This window comes from Aplysia californica, unplaced genomic scaffold, assembly GCF_000002075.1.
Source record: "Aplysia californica isolate F4 #8 unplaced genomic scaffold, AplCal3.0 scaffold00530, whole genome shotgun sequence".
NCBI classification, from domain to species: domain Eukaryota; kingdom Metazoa; phylum Mollusca; class Gastropoda; order Aplysiida; family Aplysiidae; genus Aplysia; species Aplysia californica.
Window position 1 is genome coordinate 389,915 of NW_004797800.1, and position 20,000 is coordinate 409,914.

The window sequence follows — 20,000 nt, forward strand, 5'->3', positions numbered from 1 at the left end:
GTTAAACCCACTATGTCGGGGCCCTATTATGTTACAAAATCTAAAAGTGACATATACGTCACTAAATTAGTAATTAAATCATAAAGAGTGAACCTATTTTGATATATCTTTATCTAAAGAATTAACTCCTAGTAAAAGAGACTTGTTCTCAGCAACTGCCGAAAAGTTATTTGACGTCGAAGTTCTCACTGGCACACTAAATCCGACCACGAGCTACTGGAAGCGGCTTGCCAGAGATAAGAAGATAATGTGAGAAATCAAAACAAAAACTATCAGCATCTCTTTCTCTACATTTGAAAACAAGATTATCTGCCACCCCCACCCCCCCTCCCAATCCTCTTAAGACAACAACACATAAAATCAGATGGCAATACTGTTATGAGAAATACAGATTTCCAATGAAAAACCAAAATTACAGTTACCTTAAAGTATGTAAAACTTGATCTATGTTTTTACGTGCACAAAACTCATTCTGCCTTTGTCTGTCCAGACTATAAACTGTTGTGAGTTGTAAAGAATATTCCAATTTGGATGGAATAACATAACCTGTTGTAGTTGTCAGTTCTCACCTTGTCCATCAGCTGAAACATCTGCAAAATCAACTGATCCTGCCTGAGATCGTCCCCGTGCTTGAAGATTGCGCGGTAGTCACGCCCACTCGTTGTCTCAAACGTCAGCAGGCATGGGCTCAGCTTACTCTGCAACAATAGACCCACAGGAGTATAAAAATGACAGTTCTTTGAAGAGGGGTCCAAAATCTTTAAAATGTCTGAAAAGTTGTAAACTACTTTGCAATGCACTACAGCGACAGTGCATGTAATCATTGTGCTTTTAAGAAAATGAAAAGTATCTGACAGTCTTTCTTAACTCATATAGTACCGAAGACTGATAAAGTGAAAAAAACCCAAGTACCGCACCAGTTCAGAATGTTGGAGCCAGGGTAGAATTTTATTTTATTTGAGAAAAGCTTCACAGCCCAAAAAACACTCTTTAAATATTCAGTGTTTCATCAACCATTTAGCTATTGCATAGAGTGACTGCCTTTGATATTTACTGTTCAGTGCAGTGACTCCATTCGTTGTCTAAATATGTTTAGTGTGCCTGGTCGACTTGGCAACTAAAGTCGCCAGCAATAATGAACACATACTGAGGCCTGGCCACATAAGTTGCTAACAGTACTAAAAGTGTTAAATGCTCAAATGCACTAGGTACATATATGTGTTACGACTTATTTGACTACAACTTATAAACAATACAAACCACAAAAAATTATTTCAAGTCTTGCACAACTTGAACATGTGAAATGATGTATGAAGAGGAGTTGCCAAATTTGCATTTTTGGGCAAGTCATCGTGATAAAGATAATATTTCATGAAGAAACTGAAGAGAATAAATCTAATGTCACACTATTATAAAAAGGAAAAGGAAAAGACATCCGGGGCTTCCACCAACAGCACATTGCACTTAAAAGCCTGAAAGTTAATGCTACGTAATGAAGGCTACGGCCACTTACAGCGAACACATTGGCTTTTTCCGGGATAATGGACTTAATGGCCACTCTGGGATCCAGCGGCATGGGCAGTGGTTCAAAGTTGGTCATGTTGCCCGTTACTATCACCTCGTCATGCAGCAAGGCCTGAAGGCGTTCAACCTGGTAACAGACATAGTGGGAAGGTTTTTCATAGACAAAGGAAAATAACTCATAAGGTTAACTCATCTAAAAGGACAACACAAGAAATAAAAAACAAATTTGTTCAGTTCTGAGCAAGTTTACCAACCAATTTGCACATGTCCATCAAGAAGCCAGAACAAAATAAAACAGAACTGTTATTTACACATGATCAATTGACAACTGCTGAGAAAAAGAAAAAAATTAAAACAATAGAAGAAGTTTCAAGGCCGCCATCCACACAATTTAGAACATTTAATAGGCTAGCTGTTTTGACCCTGCCCATCATGGCCAATCCAAGCTAAGACAGTTACTGATGTCCCGTCAGACACACGGAGGAAAGACAGAGAAAGTAGCAATATAATATGCAACATACCGGTACAACTACATAGACATACACAGTCCAACCTGTCAAAGACAACACCCATATCGTGGGGAAAAAATAGTTGTCAGAGATAGGTAGACCTCTTGGACAGTGTCACTAAAGTTTATATATGATAATGCAAGGGTGGAAGTGGAAAGTAGTTGTTTGTACAGGTTATTGTCTTGGACAGGTGCTCATTACAGCAGATTGGACTGTACAGTAAAACTAAGGATATTCAGGTGGACATACAAGGACTCAAACATATATCAACGGCACTTATATGACCTTATTGTGTTGCAGGTGCCGTAAAATTCTTACCAGAACAAAAAAGAAAACATATCTACTGCTTAGTGTAAGACTTCGCCTAACGCCATTTTGAAAAGTGATAAATGATGGAGTCTTACACCGAGGAGTCCATACTCATACACTGAAAACACACAGAGAAGAACTGATTATCTCACCTTCTTCTTCTGACTACTCTCCTTCTGCAACAACTTGACAGCATTGCACAGACGCTCCATGAAGGCTTGTTGGCGTGACAGGATCACTCTCTGCCGTTTGAACTCTGGCGGACCCTGAGGGTGGAGGAAGGGAAGGGAGTTTAGTTTAAATAGAGGTTTTACGGCGCTCGCAACTGCATAAGGTCATATGAGCGCCAGAAGATTAGTGTTACAAGAGAGTAACAAACATAAAAAAGAAGAAGGGGAGATAAGGACAAGAGATGTTTGATAGGAAAGAAGAAGCAAACTACACCAGAGCACCCGCCAACCATTAGAGAATAAGAACAGGAATGACCAGCACTCTGGACATGGACATACTCCTTGGAAGTATGAAAATAAAAAGGCACGTGTGTATTTTGAAGAAGCAATGCTAGTTTTAGTTTCAGATTCAGGCAAGATGTCATGTCACCAAAACCAGCATCATTGACAGTGAATGTGATTCCAAATAGAAAAAGGAGAAGTATTCAGTACAAGGTTGACACATTGATTCTTTTCTAAGCTTCAGATCTGTTAAGCTAATATTTAGCCAAGTACTTGGGCTGATGATCAGGTGCATTATTTTTTAAAACCATATAAATGGAACAGGGATACAATTTAAAATATACAACTATATTTCTGACCATCTGAACAAATTATTGTAAGAGATGCAATCAATAAAATAAACATTACTTACCTTAAGAAGGGCATGGATAAACCGCTTGAATACAGCTTTGTACATCTCAGTCACCTCCTCATTCAGAATGTCTGTTTGATCCTCACATTCCACAACAAGGTACCTACAGAAAAATATTCAAATAAAAAAGACGGAAAAAATGTAAGACATGTTTATCTGCCACAGCTATCATACATAATAATTGAAATACTGACAAATACCATTATAAAGTTTAGCATTATAAATATGGTAAAGGATGAGTTTTTCAAAACAAATTTTGACAATCTCACTTATCACAAAGCAACAAATGTACATTAAAACCTTTCCAGTCTTTTGACAGATTCTCTATACTTGTAAATATACAAAGACGTGAAGTACACCTGGATGTACTACACTAGACACACTAACCTTTCCCAGTTCATTATAACAAATGGTAAGTATAGGACCCCACCATAAACCATTCTGAAAAGTGATGTATGACGGAGTTGAACACTGAACAGTTGATATATTCTTTTGGGATATTTGACAATATGACTATTCTTGACAGCAGTAGGAAGTCACTAGCAACAACAACAATGAATGAAAGGTAAATTGCAACTTACCAATAGAAATAGTTGGCAACGACAGGATTTTTGCACGACCTTGAAATAAGGAAAGACGCAAGGTCCATCTGAGGGTCAGTACATAGAGTAAAGAAACATGTGTTAACAAAATACCTGATGGCAGAACCTGGATGGAAAAAGTAGCTATGGTTGATGAAATACAAGCCCTCCCAACCAACAGAAAACACATTAACATCTTTCCTGCATGCGGCATCACTACATTGGCAATCGTCCCGAATGTTAATCTCTTCAAAGTTGAATGAATTAAATCTAATTAAACATTTAAAAGTTTAAGGACTTTTCCCAACAAAAATGAGATTGTCACATATACAGGAGGAAGTCTGAGGCAAATAATATGTCATCTATGCACTAAATTAAAAAGAAATAAAATTATAGCCTACTAAAAATAAATTGGCGACCTTTCAATCCCAATGATGTCTCTTAGCGATCTCATGGATTCATGCCTAGCAACGGAATTAGACTCTGAGCTTTCACTCAACTTATTATACAAAATTTTAACAAAGCCCCAACCCCATGTAAAAAAAAAGAAGCAAAACAACAAAAGTAGGGCAGTAGTCTCACCTCCTGGTCCAGTGTTGAGAGCTGTACCTCAGACTTGTCAGGACTTGTTTCGCTATTCATAGCGTCAAGGATTTCTTCCTCAGTCCGTGATGTTTCAGTCCTAATGCATGAAACAAAATCACAGTGGACCTTTCAGCTGACTTATTGCAAAAGTGTCAAGCATTTTTAGGTTAAAAAACAGGCGACCGTATAATTTGTCAACAAATATAATCAGTTACTGTACTTCTGAGAGATAGACCTATTCCTATTTACATCTGAACATGAGTTGTCTTAAGACAAGGCAGAAACTCAACACATCAAGTAATCATAAAGCAATAATTTAAAGAGATTTTCGACAACTCCATAGTCTGTATAAAACAAGACTAGCTCTCAGTATTACTGAAGAAGCCCACTTTTCACCTTGACAAGGGAAAAAAAAGCCCCCCTGCCCCTCCCTAAAACTAAGTCTGCCTTCAGTTTTTTTTATGACTAGCAGCCCATATAAATGGTCCAAAATACATTAGAATTGCACATGGACACATAGGGCTAATGAGAAAACAAAAAGGACATAATGATAAAAGGAGTGAACAAGAGGGGGACAAAGACAACAGGCACAAAAATGAGAGAAACTTAAGTACTCAAAACAATAGATACAGTGCTAGAAAGACGTCCTGCCATTGACAGCTTTCGAAAAGGATTTCAGTTAACCCCTACACATATTCCAGTAGTACATTCTCTGGTCACAAAAGAAAAACAACAAGGCAACTCTTCTCCCACCACCTCCCTCCTCCCCATGACGGTGAGTAGTGTAAAGAAAAGCCGCCCATAAGTCATTCTCAAACACAAGAAAAGACACAAAACCAGCTAGTCCTTTGATGATATCAATTGCTGCCAGACACAGCGTGACTCACGAGGGAGGGGCTGCCAGAGGATGCTGGTCCAGACCCACCACCGGCTCCGAGGGCTGAGGCAGGTCAGAATCCCGTCGAGAAAGATGAGAATAATCTGGGTTGGGAGAGACGTAGTCTCTGTCACTTCTGCTCTTTATCTCTTCAAAGCTCTCGTACTTTAGAGCTTGAACCAGTTGCAAGAGGTATGTGAGCAAATCCTAGGAAAAAAATATGTAGCAATGAAAATAATACATAAGTAATGAACACCGATTTAAAATTACTCAAGTTCCTCCATAGGCACTTGTTCTTCCAAAAGTGTTTAGATTGCATGGCTATGACTTTAAAAAATGGAGGGAAGATATGCACTGGAAGACTAAGAATGATACACTTAGAGACCCTAAAAGTATCAGGGTCTGTGTAGTAACAGTGAGGCTCCTCCTTGTAGCACATAAAAGGACAAAAGTTTTAATTCCACATGAGGAATGTTATAGAGTATTCTATCTTTCTGTTGGGATGCTGCACCATATTCCACCTATGAACGCTCAGACAGGCAGATTGAAGAGGTCCACCTTATAAATTATCCAAATTGTGTTGAAAGGGGGCGGAAAATATTTGCAGTCGTGCCTATCGAAACAAAATGAGATCAGACGTTATTTATATGATTAATTGAGCATAATATATTTCAGTGCATGACCATAATCATCAATGACTATACCAAACCTAGCATTAGAAGAAACAGAAAACTCCTTAGAAACTGTTCAACATTTGAACATTTAAACTGTGTGAGAGAACATTTGAGTAAGACAACAACAACAAAAAGAACATATCATATAGACACACAATAACAGCAAATTTTAGTGCTGGGAAGACAGCAAGACACACTGACAAAAGTGAAAGAAGGACAGAAAAGAAAATGTACCTTTGAGAAGCACCCTCCAACCACTCAAATTTAGAGAAAGTTACAGGCTGAGACCACAATATTAAAGAAGTAAGACCATTTGTTCTTGATTTCAAACACTGAGGACAACCTATCAGCTATTTTCAGACAGCGTAGCGCCCATGAGCTCACCTCATCATTGGCCTGCCTCAGCCTCATGATGGCATATTTCCTCACTTTAGGATGAGTAAAGGTAGGGCTCAGCAGCTCTAAAGCATCTTCAACATTCATCGGAGACCATGTCATCAGCATCTCCAGAGCAGCATTAGACTCCTGTGCATTCTTCCAGTTCACACTTTTCAAAAACTTTGCTAAAGCCTTGAATAGAAAAAAATTATGTTAGTTGACAAAAACCAAAAAAAAGCAGCATTTTTTGCTGTGCTCACAACAATATTATTATGATTATTAGCAGGACGGCAATCTATTTTGCACAGATTTCTACAAAACTTTAGACACATCAAATTTCAAGAACAGTACACAATAAGTCAAGTGGAAGTGGACTTTACATTTTACAAGACATCATCTCTTTTGTGCACAATAACTTTAACTTTAAGGAATAATTCACTCATTGTGCATTGCTATAAAACACTGCTTTCCATTTATAAAACTTGTACATAAGTACCACTTAAAAAAACACGTAATATCTACTCATACTACAAGAAAATAAAAAAAGAAAGAGTCTCTTTCATACACCTGAAAGAGAAGACACCCACCAATAAACCAACTTTGGAGAAGCTTCATGCTGCAAACATTTCATAGATTTCTAACATGTACTCAAGAAGAGCAGATCAAAACAATGCCATTAAGACAAAAGGACAGATAAGGAGAAGGGGTAAGGTGTTCTGTTGATACCCTCTGAAAATACAGTCAAAGGTTAATTTTCCAAGAAAAGGCTTGTGCTGAAACATTACAGAATAAAAAGACCAAATTAAAAGTTAACGGCACTGTGATAAAAATCTTTCTCATGACTTTGACCCCACGTCAAGAACAAAAAGATAAAAAGTATGCAAAAGATGTAACTTTAAAACAGTTCTCACCTCTTTTTGAGAAGACAAGTAAAACCTGAATTTCCACACCAAGTCTTGTTCTTCTGATGACAGAGTCTTTGTAGGTGGGTAGCCCACAATAGTCTGAAAAAAAACCCAAAAAAACCTCAAAATATGGCAAGATTTGGGAAATTATGACAACTAAAGTAATAATACCACATACATAATATTACACATACATGTGATATTTATAAAATTATTTTTACTCTATATCTTTTGTTACTCTTTCAGAAATAACATAAAAGACACGACCATTCCAGAGCGCTGTAAAGCCTGTATTGAAGGTAAGTATATTATTGCAATAATTAATTACCCTTTCCAGTCAAAGCTAACGAAAAAGGCCTGATGTTTGACCAAACAAACATTGCATTATTTCAGAAGAATAAACAATGTGTTTGGTTTAGTTTTAGTAAGGTTTTACGGCGCTCGCAACTGCATAAGGTCCTATGAGCGCCAAGGGGTGGATGTCAACAGAGAAGTCCTTATAGGGAATTGGGCTTGCTCAGCTCACCTCTCTTGCTTCAATAGCATAAAGTCTGCTTCGACTATCAAGGCACCCCAGAAATAGCGGGTCACAAGAGAGTCACAAACATACAAAAGAAGTAGAGGTAAAATGATGATAGTAAGGATGAGGAAAGAAAAAGCAGCAGTTCCCTGTAGCAATTCCGCCACTGTTATGAGTATGACATTGATGAATCAACCCATTTACAATTCTACTGTGCAACAGAACACGGTAATGTCCCCCCTTTGGGAATAGCCTAAAGACACTTCAGTCAGTAGCACCGCCCCAGGGGTAATTGTGCTTGGAAAACACACAAAATGGCATGGACAAGAAACGCAACAATAGAGGATTTGTCTATTTGAATAAAGAGGAGAAGCACATCAACAAAATGAATAAAATACCAGTCATTTAGAGCTAGAAAAAAGCAACGCATAGACAGAAACATCAAAGAGATAGTAAGAACCAACCACCAAAGTCACCATTCAAGCACTTGCAAGGTAGAGCACAAGGAAATCAGCAAGAGCAGAGAAGATTGTTGGGTCATTTCACGTCAACCTTGCAAGAGGTGTCATTAGTCAATCATTGTTCTTGAGCAGAAAAAGACATTCCTAGAATCTCAAAAGATTGAAAATTTTATAACACATCTAGTTTGGAAATTGAAAATTCCCTACATTCAGACACTACTCCCTTTTTAACTTTTTACAAAGTTGTTTGACACAGTCCAATAAAACATGACACTGAAGAAGAGGAGGGGGAGGACTCCCAAAATCCTCCATCACATGAATAAAAAACTGAGTGAATTACATTGAGCAAATCCCTTGTATGAGCATCTGGCTTGAGATCCCGATCACTTGGTCCACTCCGCAGACTGCGGGCTAACCTGTGATGTTTTGACTCCACTATGTTTTCCTGCAAAATGAGAAAGAGAGATAAACATACCTGATTAGACTTATTTCATGATTATGAAGAAAGTAGTTATGAGCACAAGCACTGTACTACTTATCTATTACCTTTAGTACAAATAGAGAAAGAAAACACTTCTATCCTGAATAGAATTTACACTTTTGTTTCCATGCAGAACATAAGAGGCCCAAGACTTTTCATACTTTCCTTATTCTATGATAAATATTAACAACATTATGGTGATAAGAGCATTTTAGTTCTCTTCGCATTTCACAGGCCACATCTTTTTTTTTTTTAACAGTAAACTGTGCCTTAGAAAACACAACATCTCAGTCCAAACCTTTACCACAAAACCAGTCATTAAGCATGCTTTCCTTTAATACACACACCAAGAAAATATAACGTCTCATACAAACAAAAGATATAATTAACAAAAAATGAGCTCAGATCAAGCTTTAAATAATTTTTGTGGTTGTCATTTTGTGTTTTTTAAATAATCGAAAAATAGAGGCACAAGGAATCTATACCAAGTACTCTTTTATCCATCTAATACAGCTGACTATTTGACTCATGTCTAACCCTTTTTTTATTGCACTGAAGTGAAATTAATTTTCACAAAAGTTACATTGGAAACATTACTTACCATTAGCATTTCAGGATCATTTATGGTTACAATATCCTTTTGAGTTCTAAACTCATATGCTCTGTCTCCATCCTGAAGGGAAAGCACAAAAAAATAAGTAAGATTATGTAATAACAACAGTCCTCTTCTTAAAAAAAAGAAATTAAACAGAACTAGGAAAAATGGATAACATCTTTCATGATAATTGTTATAAAGTACTGCAACATAATTAAATTTATGTCAACATAACGCCATATCATCAGGAACTCAAAAAGAGAGACTAAACTTGGCCAAAAGACATGACCCAGGTTCCAAAAACAGCAGGGGGAGAACATTTCTGTCCAAAGCTCTCAGCCACGACACGAGAAGTGTTTGGTACATACAAGTAACTTATAAATCAAACAGATGAATTTTTTTCGAAGATTTTTGTTACTGATAACAATTTTCTTGATACGCCTTTGATTTTATTTCAGAAAGAATATTCTTATGAATATTTGTACAATGAGTATCCAATCCCTCATGGCTGAGTTAGGCAGACATGACTGTGATAAATAAACTTGAACATTTAAAAAAAAAAGTAAAAACATAGTGCTTTAAATGAGAACAATTGCACAAATATTTTCAAAGTAGACTAGTGTGTATGGAATTCCTTTTATTTCAGAAAGAATATTCTTATGAATATTTGTACAATGAGTATCCAATCCCTCATGGCTGAGTTAGGCAGACATGACTGTGATAAATAAACTTTGACATAAAAAAAAAAAAGTAAAAACATAGTGCTTTAAATGAGAACAATTGCACAAACCTTTTCAAAGTAGACTAGTGTGTATGGAATTCCTTCGTAGTGTATCCTTGGAAACTCTACCATTAAGTACATGAACTCGGAGTCTCTTTTTTGCTGCTCATTCACCAATTCAATCTCTCGAAACGTCAAACGATCCAGCCAGTCCACCTTTGTCATATGACCATCTCTGTGCTTCTTAGCCAGCTGAGGAAGACACACCACAGGGCTAGGAAGAAGTGTATTCAAATACAATATTTCGTTTCTTCCCCAATATTCACTGTCACTCAATGATATGAATCCTTACTTCTATCTTTGAAAAAGAAAGGAAAATGTTAGATAAAAAATGACCATTCCTTTGACAAAGGGGATCCAAAATTTTTTTTTTCAAAAAGCTCAAAAATAATTTCACCAGTCCAAATGGCTGATTCAGAAGAACAACCCCCCCCCCCAAGTATTTATGGATCGATTGTTACGCCATCATCGCAATACATAACAAAAAGTACCTCCTTTCAAAGAACCACATCAAGCCAATCTTTGTCAGTACCTTAGCCAGTTGGGTCATCCGATCATTAGTGTCTTTTGATTTCCCCGGTGTGCTCGATGGAGATGCAACATCCGGTACACTCTCAGGCCAAACTTTTAAATCATGCATTCCTTTGCGAAGAGTGCTGTACATAAAAAAAGGGAAAAGGTGTAAAACTTTTTCAAGATATTAAAACCCAAGAAAAATTCACACGACTAACTTCATGTATGTTTGACAACAATCAAGGTCCTGAGCCTTTAGAAATTATTTCAGCATGACTCTCTCAGCTGAACTTTTAAAATTCACTTGGAATTAATCCATATAATCATTACGTACATCAGTACTAAAGGTACTATGGGTGATGCTATATTAATTTTTCTCCACCACAAGAAGAGAAGCACATAAAAGCTAGAGTTTTTCTTTTTTGTTGCTGTTGATAGCTACAATACAAAAAATAAATCTTACACTTGCATAGAAATATAGCAAAATAAGTCAGTCTGACAATGCTATAGTCTATCCTCATAGCCCCTAAAACAAGATTTTTTAGAAACACAAAAACACATTACATACCCTCTTTTCCCAAACACAGGAACAGTAGTGGCACCGATTGGGATCATACCCTCCGTCCCATAGTAATCCCATACTGTAAATGCTAATAAGGCGTCTCGAGGTAAATCACTGAACTTGATGGGTAGAGAAAGCCATTCATTCCAGCTGAAACATATATTCATGCATACATCACAGATTTATGATAAGAGGTATAGTATAATAATAATAATAACAATAAATAGCATTTATGCTGCGCATTTCCATTTTCTTTAAAAAATGCTTCATCTGCATTATATTGATATTTGATAAAGACATCACATTTTAAATATTAATGGACAGGCATTACGTAAAACTTAATATAATGTATAAAATGTCTTCTGTATATGCAGAAGATGGTGATGAGTGACAGGGAATCTTTTTCTCAGTAACTTGTGCTAAACTAGTTATCTATAAATGCTACTCCTCCTTCTCTGCACCCGCCACGAAGGAAAAACTTAATTAGATAATCAACTGGGTATATTGCTGATAAAATAGCATCGTCACAGTACTGCTGCAACCATGACTCTGTAATACATGAAATATCGAGGTACATTTCAATAAATAAATCATTCAATTCATCCGCATTATTGCAACATGACCTGGTGTAAGGACAAGCTACTCTGACATTTTGTGTTGCACTGGTATAAAAATCCACTACAAAAAAACATAATTATGAAGAAAGATTACGGAGCAGCCTGTCAGGCGCTCAACAAAACTCCTGTTTGACAGTGTACATGACAGACAAAAAATATTGCCTCTTATAACTAACTTACAATATGGACCCATGCCCTATCTTTTTTTTAAAATCTGCAATCAAATATCACAGCTTTCAAGATGGTCATTTGATGAGACGAAAATACAAGCACTGTCTGTTCTTCGCAACGAAGATAGACTGAAACAATAATGTCGAAATAAAGTAAGTATTGAGTTTCTGTTTCCACCATGAACATGACTTATGATTACAATATATAGTAAACTCATTATGAATTTGTGGACATTCATATAAACACAAATGTGTGTGTCTCTGTGTATGTGTGTGTATGTATGTGTGTATGTATGTATGTATGTGTGTGTGTGTGTGTGTGCATGTGTGGGTGTGTGTGAGTGTATGTGTGCGTATATGTGTGCGTGTGCACGCAAGTCCTAATATTGTTCTTTCAGTTTGTGTCTCAGTGCACATATGTGAAAGTCTGAATGACTCAGTGCTCATGTATTTCAAACATGTGCCTGTGGGCATGTTTTCATATGCCACACCATGACACATGTTCATGAATAAGCACTCTGAATTGAGGGAAAGACAGTCAGACATCAAGACAAATGATCGTCCTGCATCAAATAACAATAGAACAAAACAAATTTGAAGATATGAGAAATAGAATCCACTTACTTCCATCTTGATGTGAAAGATTTGTGTGATGTCTGTACAGGTAAAGTTATTGGCAAACCATTATTGTAAACTTGAACAGTCACAAACAAGTCAGAAAAATCTTCTTGATATGCACCGGAGAAGTAACCAATTGGGTTGTCCAAAATTTCAGCGTAGCTAGGCCGAATCCTTTTGCCTTCAAGGCTTCCACTGAAAGAAAAAAAGAAACTCCTGTATTAATGAAAAACATTTTGCTTCTTGAAGGAAGACTCCCCCATGACTCCTCCTCAAAATGATCGTAAATATTTTAAAGCCCCATTAATACAATTAAAATCACACAGAAGGCAGGATGCTTCAACCCTGTCTGTCAGGGCCAACCTGGTCTGTGAGGGATGTTACATCCAAGAAGAAAAACACAGATACTTAATAAAGTATCTTCTCCACTTAAAACTTGAACAGATGTCTTTTGAGCATCAAGCAAAGATCCTAATCATGGGACCAAGCAGCAGAAAGTTTATAACTATAATTGACATTACTCATTCTGTAAATAGTAAACACAGTGAACAATGAAAAGGGGACTCTCGTGGCCTAGAGGTTAAGGCGTTGGCCTCTCATTCAAAGATCCCGAGTTCGAATCCGGGTAGAAACGGAAAAATTTTCTTCTCTAAAATGTCTCCTTTCATCTCCTTTCCTGCTCTCTAGCAATGTTTTGTCGTCTGCTTTCGTCTCCACTTTCTTCCCCCACCCCCTCACCTCCGTTGCCCTCTCCTCTGGGCTCCTGACTCTTTCTGCAGCCTTTCTACTGCGACTCCTTGGCTCCTTCTTACTGCTGTCCTTCAGCCACACCCTTGATCTTACGGTAGGACAGATCTACACCTAGCCTTCTCAGACAAGGGCGAAAAATCTCGGAGGTCCCGTGTGCAAGTTGCGCACGTTAAAAATCCCTTGGTGGTCTTAAATTGATAAGAGTAGGCTTCGGTTGCCACGCGGGCAAAATTCAAAATTTCCTAATAAGTGAAAATGTTTAATGTCTCCCGCGCACTCATATGACCTTATGCAGTTGCGAGCACCGTAAAACACTTACCAAAAAAAAAAAAGAACAATGAAACTCGGATTCAGCAAAGCAGGTGTATTATCCAAAGAAAGATCCTTCTGCAATCTCAGAAATATTCTTGCTCATCAAATTCCACAAAACAATCATTTTCAAAAGAAGCAGTGTCATCAGTTCCCGCTAGTCCAACAAATCAAACTTCTTCAGGAGCTTTCACCACAAAGAGTCAGATAAGAATATGAGATATTTCAGATGATGTTTGCCTATATATGTTTATTCCCTATCGACTGAATTCCCTGTTTTTGTACACAGCTGCTGCAAAAATCAATTACCCATCAAATAAACCAGGTGAGTCTTCTATGCTAAAAATCTATACTTTCATCCTCTCTGCTCAAACTGAATTTATAATAGGATTAAGATTTACTTCACTTTCAAACTTAACTATACAAAAATTAGCCACACATGTGCAATTTCTATGAAACTTGAGGGAAAAGATCCTGGTAACTCTAAAATGAACAGCTCAAAACATGTCATGGTGGAGTTTTTTAACTTCAGTCCTTATTTTGCCATTACAACCATTTTACAACTTTCCTTTTTATTAAGAAAACTATGTACACAGTAGAATAAGCATTTCACATTTCTGAAAAAGTATATATGTCCAGCATTGCTTTTCTCCTCTTGCAAGCTAAAAAAAAATCCTCTCAATAATATAACCTGTCGAGAAGAGCCTCAAATAGTCTCAGATGAGATGTTTCAGTGACAAATTCAAAAAGACAGCAAACACCTGTCCAGTCTGGTGCAAACATCCTAAGAGCCCATACTCCTTTTATTTTCAGTACCTTTGAAATGGTTGCTTGTCAACTTCACTAAGTTTCAGTGTTGAACAAATAAGCATGGAACCTATACAATGACCACTGACCAACTTTGTTTTAGTACCCTTGTGTTCTTTTAGCTCCCTTGTATTCTTTTAGTACCCTTGTGTTCTTCAACAAAAGTACAATTTCTGGACCAGTTGAAGCAGCATTCCAAGTTTCAGTGAGCAACAGATGCCTCTGAAGTCCGAAATCATATTTGTTAAACTGAGACCAGATATGTGACACATTTCAAATGATTGTAGTATAGAACAGTATAGTCCACACTCAGTATATTAACACAGCTTTGCATGTTGATTAAGGTCCTTTCACTGGTAAAAATACACAGCATAAGCTATAACTTCCAACTCCTGAGACTTCTCAGAAGCATGACTTTTTTTGGTGCCATAGTCACTGAGACTTAAATGCCAAGATTGTGCGTGTCATTAGGCTTGGTCTTTTCACTATAGATTTTATTAGGAACAAGTGTGGACTCTACATAAAAGGACCTTATCCTAAAAAAATTGTCAGTCAGAAGAAATGAACCATTCTCTTCAAACCCCCAAAAGTATTTAGCCATTCAAACTTTTTTGTACAGTTTCTGGTAATATGGTGTAGTCAGCCAAAAGAACATATCCAAGTCCAAGGTCTATGATTTCAGAATAACTCCTTCTTTACTTTGCCGATGACCATAAAAAAGGCTTTTAAAAATAAAAGCAGAGTACAACTTTGAAACTGCTGATATTCTCTCTTGAGTTTATTTGCTACATAATTCCAGTACAGTCAAAACATTCTATAGTCGTCTCTCAGGATCAATGAGAAAAGTGACCGTTATAGACAGAAACTGAGCTATGGTCATTTACCAGGCTTGACATATGCTTTAAAATCTGAAATCTCAATCTCATCTTTCAATTTCATTTCCATAAAAAATGTTATCTGTTATAAGAGTTTCTTTGAATTGATTGAACATTTACACTGAGCATCATAAAAGGTCGAGGAAAACTTTTATTGCGTGTGACTGTTAGGAGAATGTTCTGAGGCTGACTTGTCACAAAAATGACTGGCTGTAGTCACATTGGCATTGGTCACGGAATAGTGGCCGGTAGTACAGGGGTGACCCACTATGCAGAGGTGACCGCTAAGGCAGGTATGACTACAACCAACCCCCCCCCCCCCCCCCCTTCCTTTTTCATTCTGCCTGTCAAAAAACAAGTGCTTTATGAAAAGAAATTTCAGATATTAGGTACCATTCTTCAGCAATAATTTAAAAAGCAACAATTGAAAGAAAATAACAATTATGAGGCTTTTCTTCTGTTTCTTAAGCCCCAGTTAAACTCAGCAATAGATCAAATCAAATTTTCCTCTACGAGAACTTTCAGTTTCATCAAATTGCATGTTCTGTTTCCACGTTTCAGACTGATGTCCATTTCTCTTTAAACTGAGGAGATTCTCCTCCTGGAGTCAGGAAAAACGTCACGTTAACAGCGATTTGCTTGCACTGTATGTGCTGTTACTTTTAAGAAAAGACAGAAAAAGAGGGCTCATCTACAGTACAAAATACTGGCTTTTAAAGCGACATATATTCAATAGATCCTTTCTCTGATAGCTTTGAGGTCTCATGCTTTTTCAGTCTTTTCTTGAATGTTGTTCTGAGATTGTTCTTTTTATTCTCAAAAAGTCTTTAGTTCCATCATTTGTTACTACTGTAATTTTGGACTTAATATTCCACAGATATTCGTGGGATCTGTACATCCCAATTTAAAAAAAGAACAGTGTCTTTCCACCAAGTCACCAAAAAGCTTACTGTACATGTAGTGTGCAATATGTTCACCACTTTGAGGTTAAACATATAATACTATAATGATTTGTCTAATGAACGTTAGATCGTCTAACTCAACAGTGGAATAAAAACATGTGTATACATTAACCCTATCAACCTGAGCACACACCTGACATGCGCAGGTCAAAAAAGCTCAGGAGACCTGTTCTCAAAGGGTAATATAAACACAAACAGTCAAACCTGCTCTCACAGCCACCTGTGCAAACGACCCCACCCCCCACCCTATACTTTTTCTTACTATAATGTGACTGTCCAAGAGGTACAGCTGTCTAAGATAATCCCTTTTCTCCTGACAATGGCGGGGCCACCTGGACAATTTCATCAGTACATACACTGACACATCACACCCTCATTACCCCCCCCCCCCCTTTTAATTCACTACTTTCTCTTTTCACTTACACCCACATTTACTATTTAAATTTACATTCAGCATAGTTCAACTGATAAAGTACTGGGTTACTTTCAAACAATTTTTGTACGAAGTATGTTAGGACTAGAATCTATAAGTCTAGAATTTTGTATTCATGTCATGCAGTCATGTGATGGAGTCATAAAGTCATGGCAATTCTTAAATATTCCAAAGCTGCAGGGCCTATTAGGCTTCCTTCATTTAAAAAAAGAACATTTATATATGTAATAGGGCCTACTATATAAAATGGAAGTGAGTATTCCGAATAAATTTTTTTTGGGTTATTCCCACCCGGGTCGGGTCACTTCTCATCTTTCATCTATCTAGATTGGCATTGGACAGAAGGGCGAGAGCCCAGATGTTGCAGGATCGATAACAACAACAACAACAACAACAACAACAACAACATCTATCTAAATCTAGTTTATAGGTATGTTTTTTATAGATGTAATACAGGCTGAAGGCCGACCTCTAAACCTGGGATGAGAATTAGACACATACACACTGGCAGATCTAGCCTAAGTAGATCTAGTACGCCTCTAAAATTTTGTGCTGGGTCTGGAACTAGTAAGCACATTCAAACAAGAGTGCTAATATGCTAAGGGGAAAAATTGACGTCACTTTCAGCTTTTGAATGCTTTCTCTGTTATAATATTAAATCAAGCTCAATGAAAGCAAAGAAAAAGGCCAAAAATAAAAATGAAAGTAAAATTAAGAACACACACGTACAACTTAGACAAAAATTGAGTAAATAAAACATTTTAAAATCCCCTCAGGGGGGTGGGAAGAGAAAATCTTATTCCCACCCGGGGTGGGACGGGGTGGAAATAACGGCAGCCATATAAAATACGAAGTGACTATTCGGACTCGAGTCCGAATATGAAAAAATGTTATTCGGACTCGAGTCCGAATAAAGACGGCCTATAAAATATGGTAGTGTTAATACTGTTAATTGCGACAGAGTGACGCGGTGACAACTAATGCGGCATTAATTGCGACAGAGTGAACACAGAGCTCTTCTGCGTTGATAATTAACACATCATCTACCATTTCCCAAATATAATCGAGGCAACAAATATTACAACAAAACATCAGCAGCATACAACAGCAACAAAAACCACTAAGGGCAACAACAGCGACAACAACAAGAAGAAAAGAGCTGCAACTGTCTTTGTTTGTCTGTTAGTTCGGTGAGTGTGTATGTACGTGTGTGTGTGTGTGAGTGTGTATATGTGTGGGTCCGAGTGTGTGTTTAAGGCCACACAAGCATGTGCGTTTGTGTGTGTGTGTGTCTGTGTGTGTGAGTGTATAAAATATGTGAGTGTGTCAGGGCACTCCGGTACAATTGCGGTACCCCGTTTGTTTACAAGACGGTCATTGTGGAAGTGAATCTAGATCTAGATCTAGATCTAGATTAGACATAATTTTAATTCAGTATGTGTCTGTGTGTGTGAGTGTGTGTGTGCGCATATATGTGTGTATGGATATATGAGTAGTGTATGTGTAAGTGCGTGCGTGTGCATGTGTTTGTTTTCTTTTTAAATTCTTTTTTTGTCTCAGACTCACTCTGTCGCAATTAACGCCGCATTAATTGTCACAGCGTCACTCTGTCGAAATTTTAAACGCCATAAAATATAGGCCGGCACTATTTCTCCGAACGTTCGGGAAAATAAAGCTAGGCACTATTTCTCCGAACGTTCGGGAAAATAAAGCTGGGCACTATTTCTCCGAACACTCTGAAATCACATCCTTTCCCGCAAATTTCGGATTATAGATCTATAATTATAGTATAGGCCTACTAAAGATTGTTCGTATACAATATAGTTCAATCGGTCCAAAAAATGTCCGCAGTAAATATTGATGGTATAAAGAAATGCTACAGTTCCAAACAGTTTTTCGCTACAGATAAGACGTGTTGCCTATGAAGGGTGCTGCTCTTAAACTTAATGTGTTGTGTTCACTCGTGAGCTGTCCAGATCTAGATCTAGATCTACGGAGGGTTTTATTGATAACGACACATATGTATAGAACTAGCATCTTCACTTAGCTTCACTTCGTCTCTTTCTCACTTGTTGTCACCACGTTGATTTGTTGAATACGTTAGTTATTTCTATTTTTCCCTCTTTGGGGTGTTTTATTTTGTGTGTAATTTTTGTTCTTGTTATTGTTCTGATGTGTTGTTTTTCTATCAATTTTTTTTGTTGGGGAAAAAAAAAAAGGGGGGGGGGGGGTGTTGTATAGTGTAACGTCATTTAATTTGATGTTCCTACCTTCATTAGATTCTAAATATATTATATACATGTATATTAGATATATAGATTTAAATGTGTTGTGTTAGAGCGTACATTCCACCAAAACCGATTACATGTACTGACACTGGCAGGCCTCTTAGTGTGATTCCATAATTTATATATGTAATATTAATAATAATATCCTGTACTTTTTTTTTTTTAATACGCTCATTTAGGGCCAATCTTCTTCGGACAGGTGGACACACGCCCTTATTTGTTAATTTTTGTTGTTGTTTATGGGCTGTTCTAATTTTGATTTCATTCTTTTGTGAAACCTTTCTTTTTCACATTTTTACACTCATCTAAAAAATCTCTAGAAACTAGCTCTTGAAAATTGAAATAGATATAGACCCAAAAATTTGCTCCTGTGTGTGTGTGTGTGTGTGTGTGTGTCTGTGTGTGTGTGTGTGTGTATGCATGTGCGTGTGTCTGTGTGTGGTAGTAAGTGTGTAAGTGGAGAGTGAGGAGTGTGTGTGCTTGTTTTTTGGGGGCTTTACTTCAGCCTTTATTCAGTATGTAACAGTTCAAAGTATACAAAAATAGAAACACAGGATCCATTCACTCCAGGGCTCATGAGTCGTTCCTCTCTTTCAGTTTCAGTTTCACTCATTCATTCAAGGAAGTGGATATTTATACTATACGGCAGGCCGTCGAAAAATCGGAAGTGATAATTCCACGGCACATAAATTCAGCCAATCAGAACATCCGGACTATTTATAATTAAGCCTATAATCTCTTTTCCATAATATAAGTAACGCATTATAGAGATACAATTTAAGATACCTGTATGTTAAGTTAATAATGTTTATCCTTTGCTATAATTTTGTTCATTCATTATGAATAATGATTAAATGTTTTGTGTGATTGTAACGAGAGTGAGAGATGCACAATTTATTTTGTGCTAGCAAAATGGAGAGAAGACTGTTTTTTTTCCACCAGTAAGGTGCCCATTTGCGGATGGGATCGAGTCGGGTCGGGTAGGGATGATCACCCGACTCGTTGCCGGGAAAACAAACACAATTCTTGCATTTATACACTTCAAGCAGAGT

The 20,000-nt window shown here is 37.2% G+C and overlaps 1 protein-coding gene across 1 annotated transcript in view; it reads right to left on the minus strand.

Annotated features, from left to right (window-relative positions):
- The window catches only part of LOC101855971 (phosphatidylinositol 3-kinase catalytic subunit type 3), a 32,939-nt gene that overhangs the window by 11,314 nt on the left and 1,625 nt on the right, over positions 1–20,000 (minus strand). The window contains exons 2-16 of the mRNA XM_005106386.3: positions 12,531–12,719; positions 11,126–11,269; positions 10,577–10,700; positions 10,054–10,236; positions 9,270–9,341; positions 8,528–8,632; positions 7,213–7,305; positions 6,308–6,493; positions 5,260–5,456; positions 4,370–4,469; positions 3,788–3,855; positions 3,207–3,309; positions 2,495–2,608; positions 1,514–1,651; positions 570–698 (exon numbers count right to left, since the gene is read on the minus strand). Of these exons, the coding sequence (XP_005106443.1) occupies positions 570–698; positions 1,514–1,651; positions 2,495–2,608; positions 3,207–3,309; positions 3,788–3,855; positions 4,370–4,469; positions 5,260–5,456; positions 6,308–6,493; positions 7,213–7,305; positions 8,528–8,632; positions 9,270–9,341; positions 10,054–10,236; positions 10,577–10,700; positions 11,126–11,269; positions 12,531–12,719 (1,945 nt within the window). The remainder of the gene's footprint in view (positions 1–569; positions 699–1,513; positions 1,652–2,494; positions 2,609–3,206; positions 3,310–3,787; positions 3,856–4,369; positions 4,470–5,259; positions 5,457–6,307; positions 6,494–7,212; positions 7,306–8,527; positions 8,633–9,269; positions 9,342–10,053; positions 10,237–10,576; positions 10,701–11,125; positions 11,270–12,530; positions 12,720–20,000) is intronic.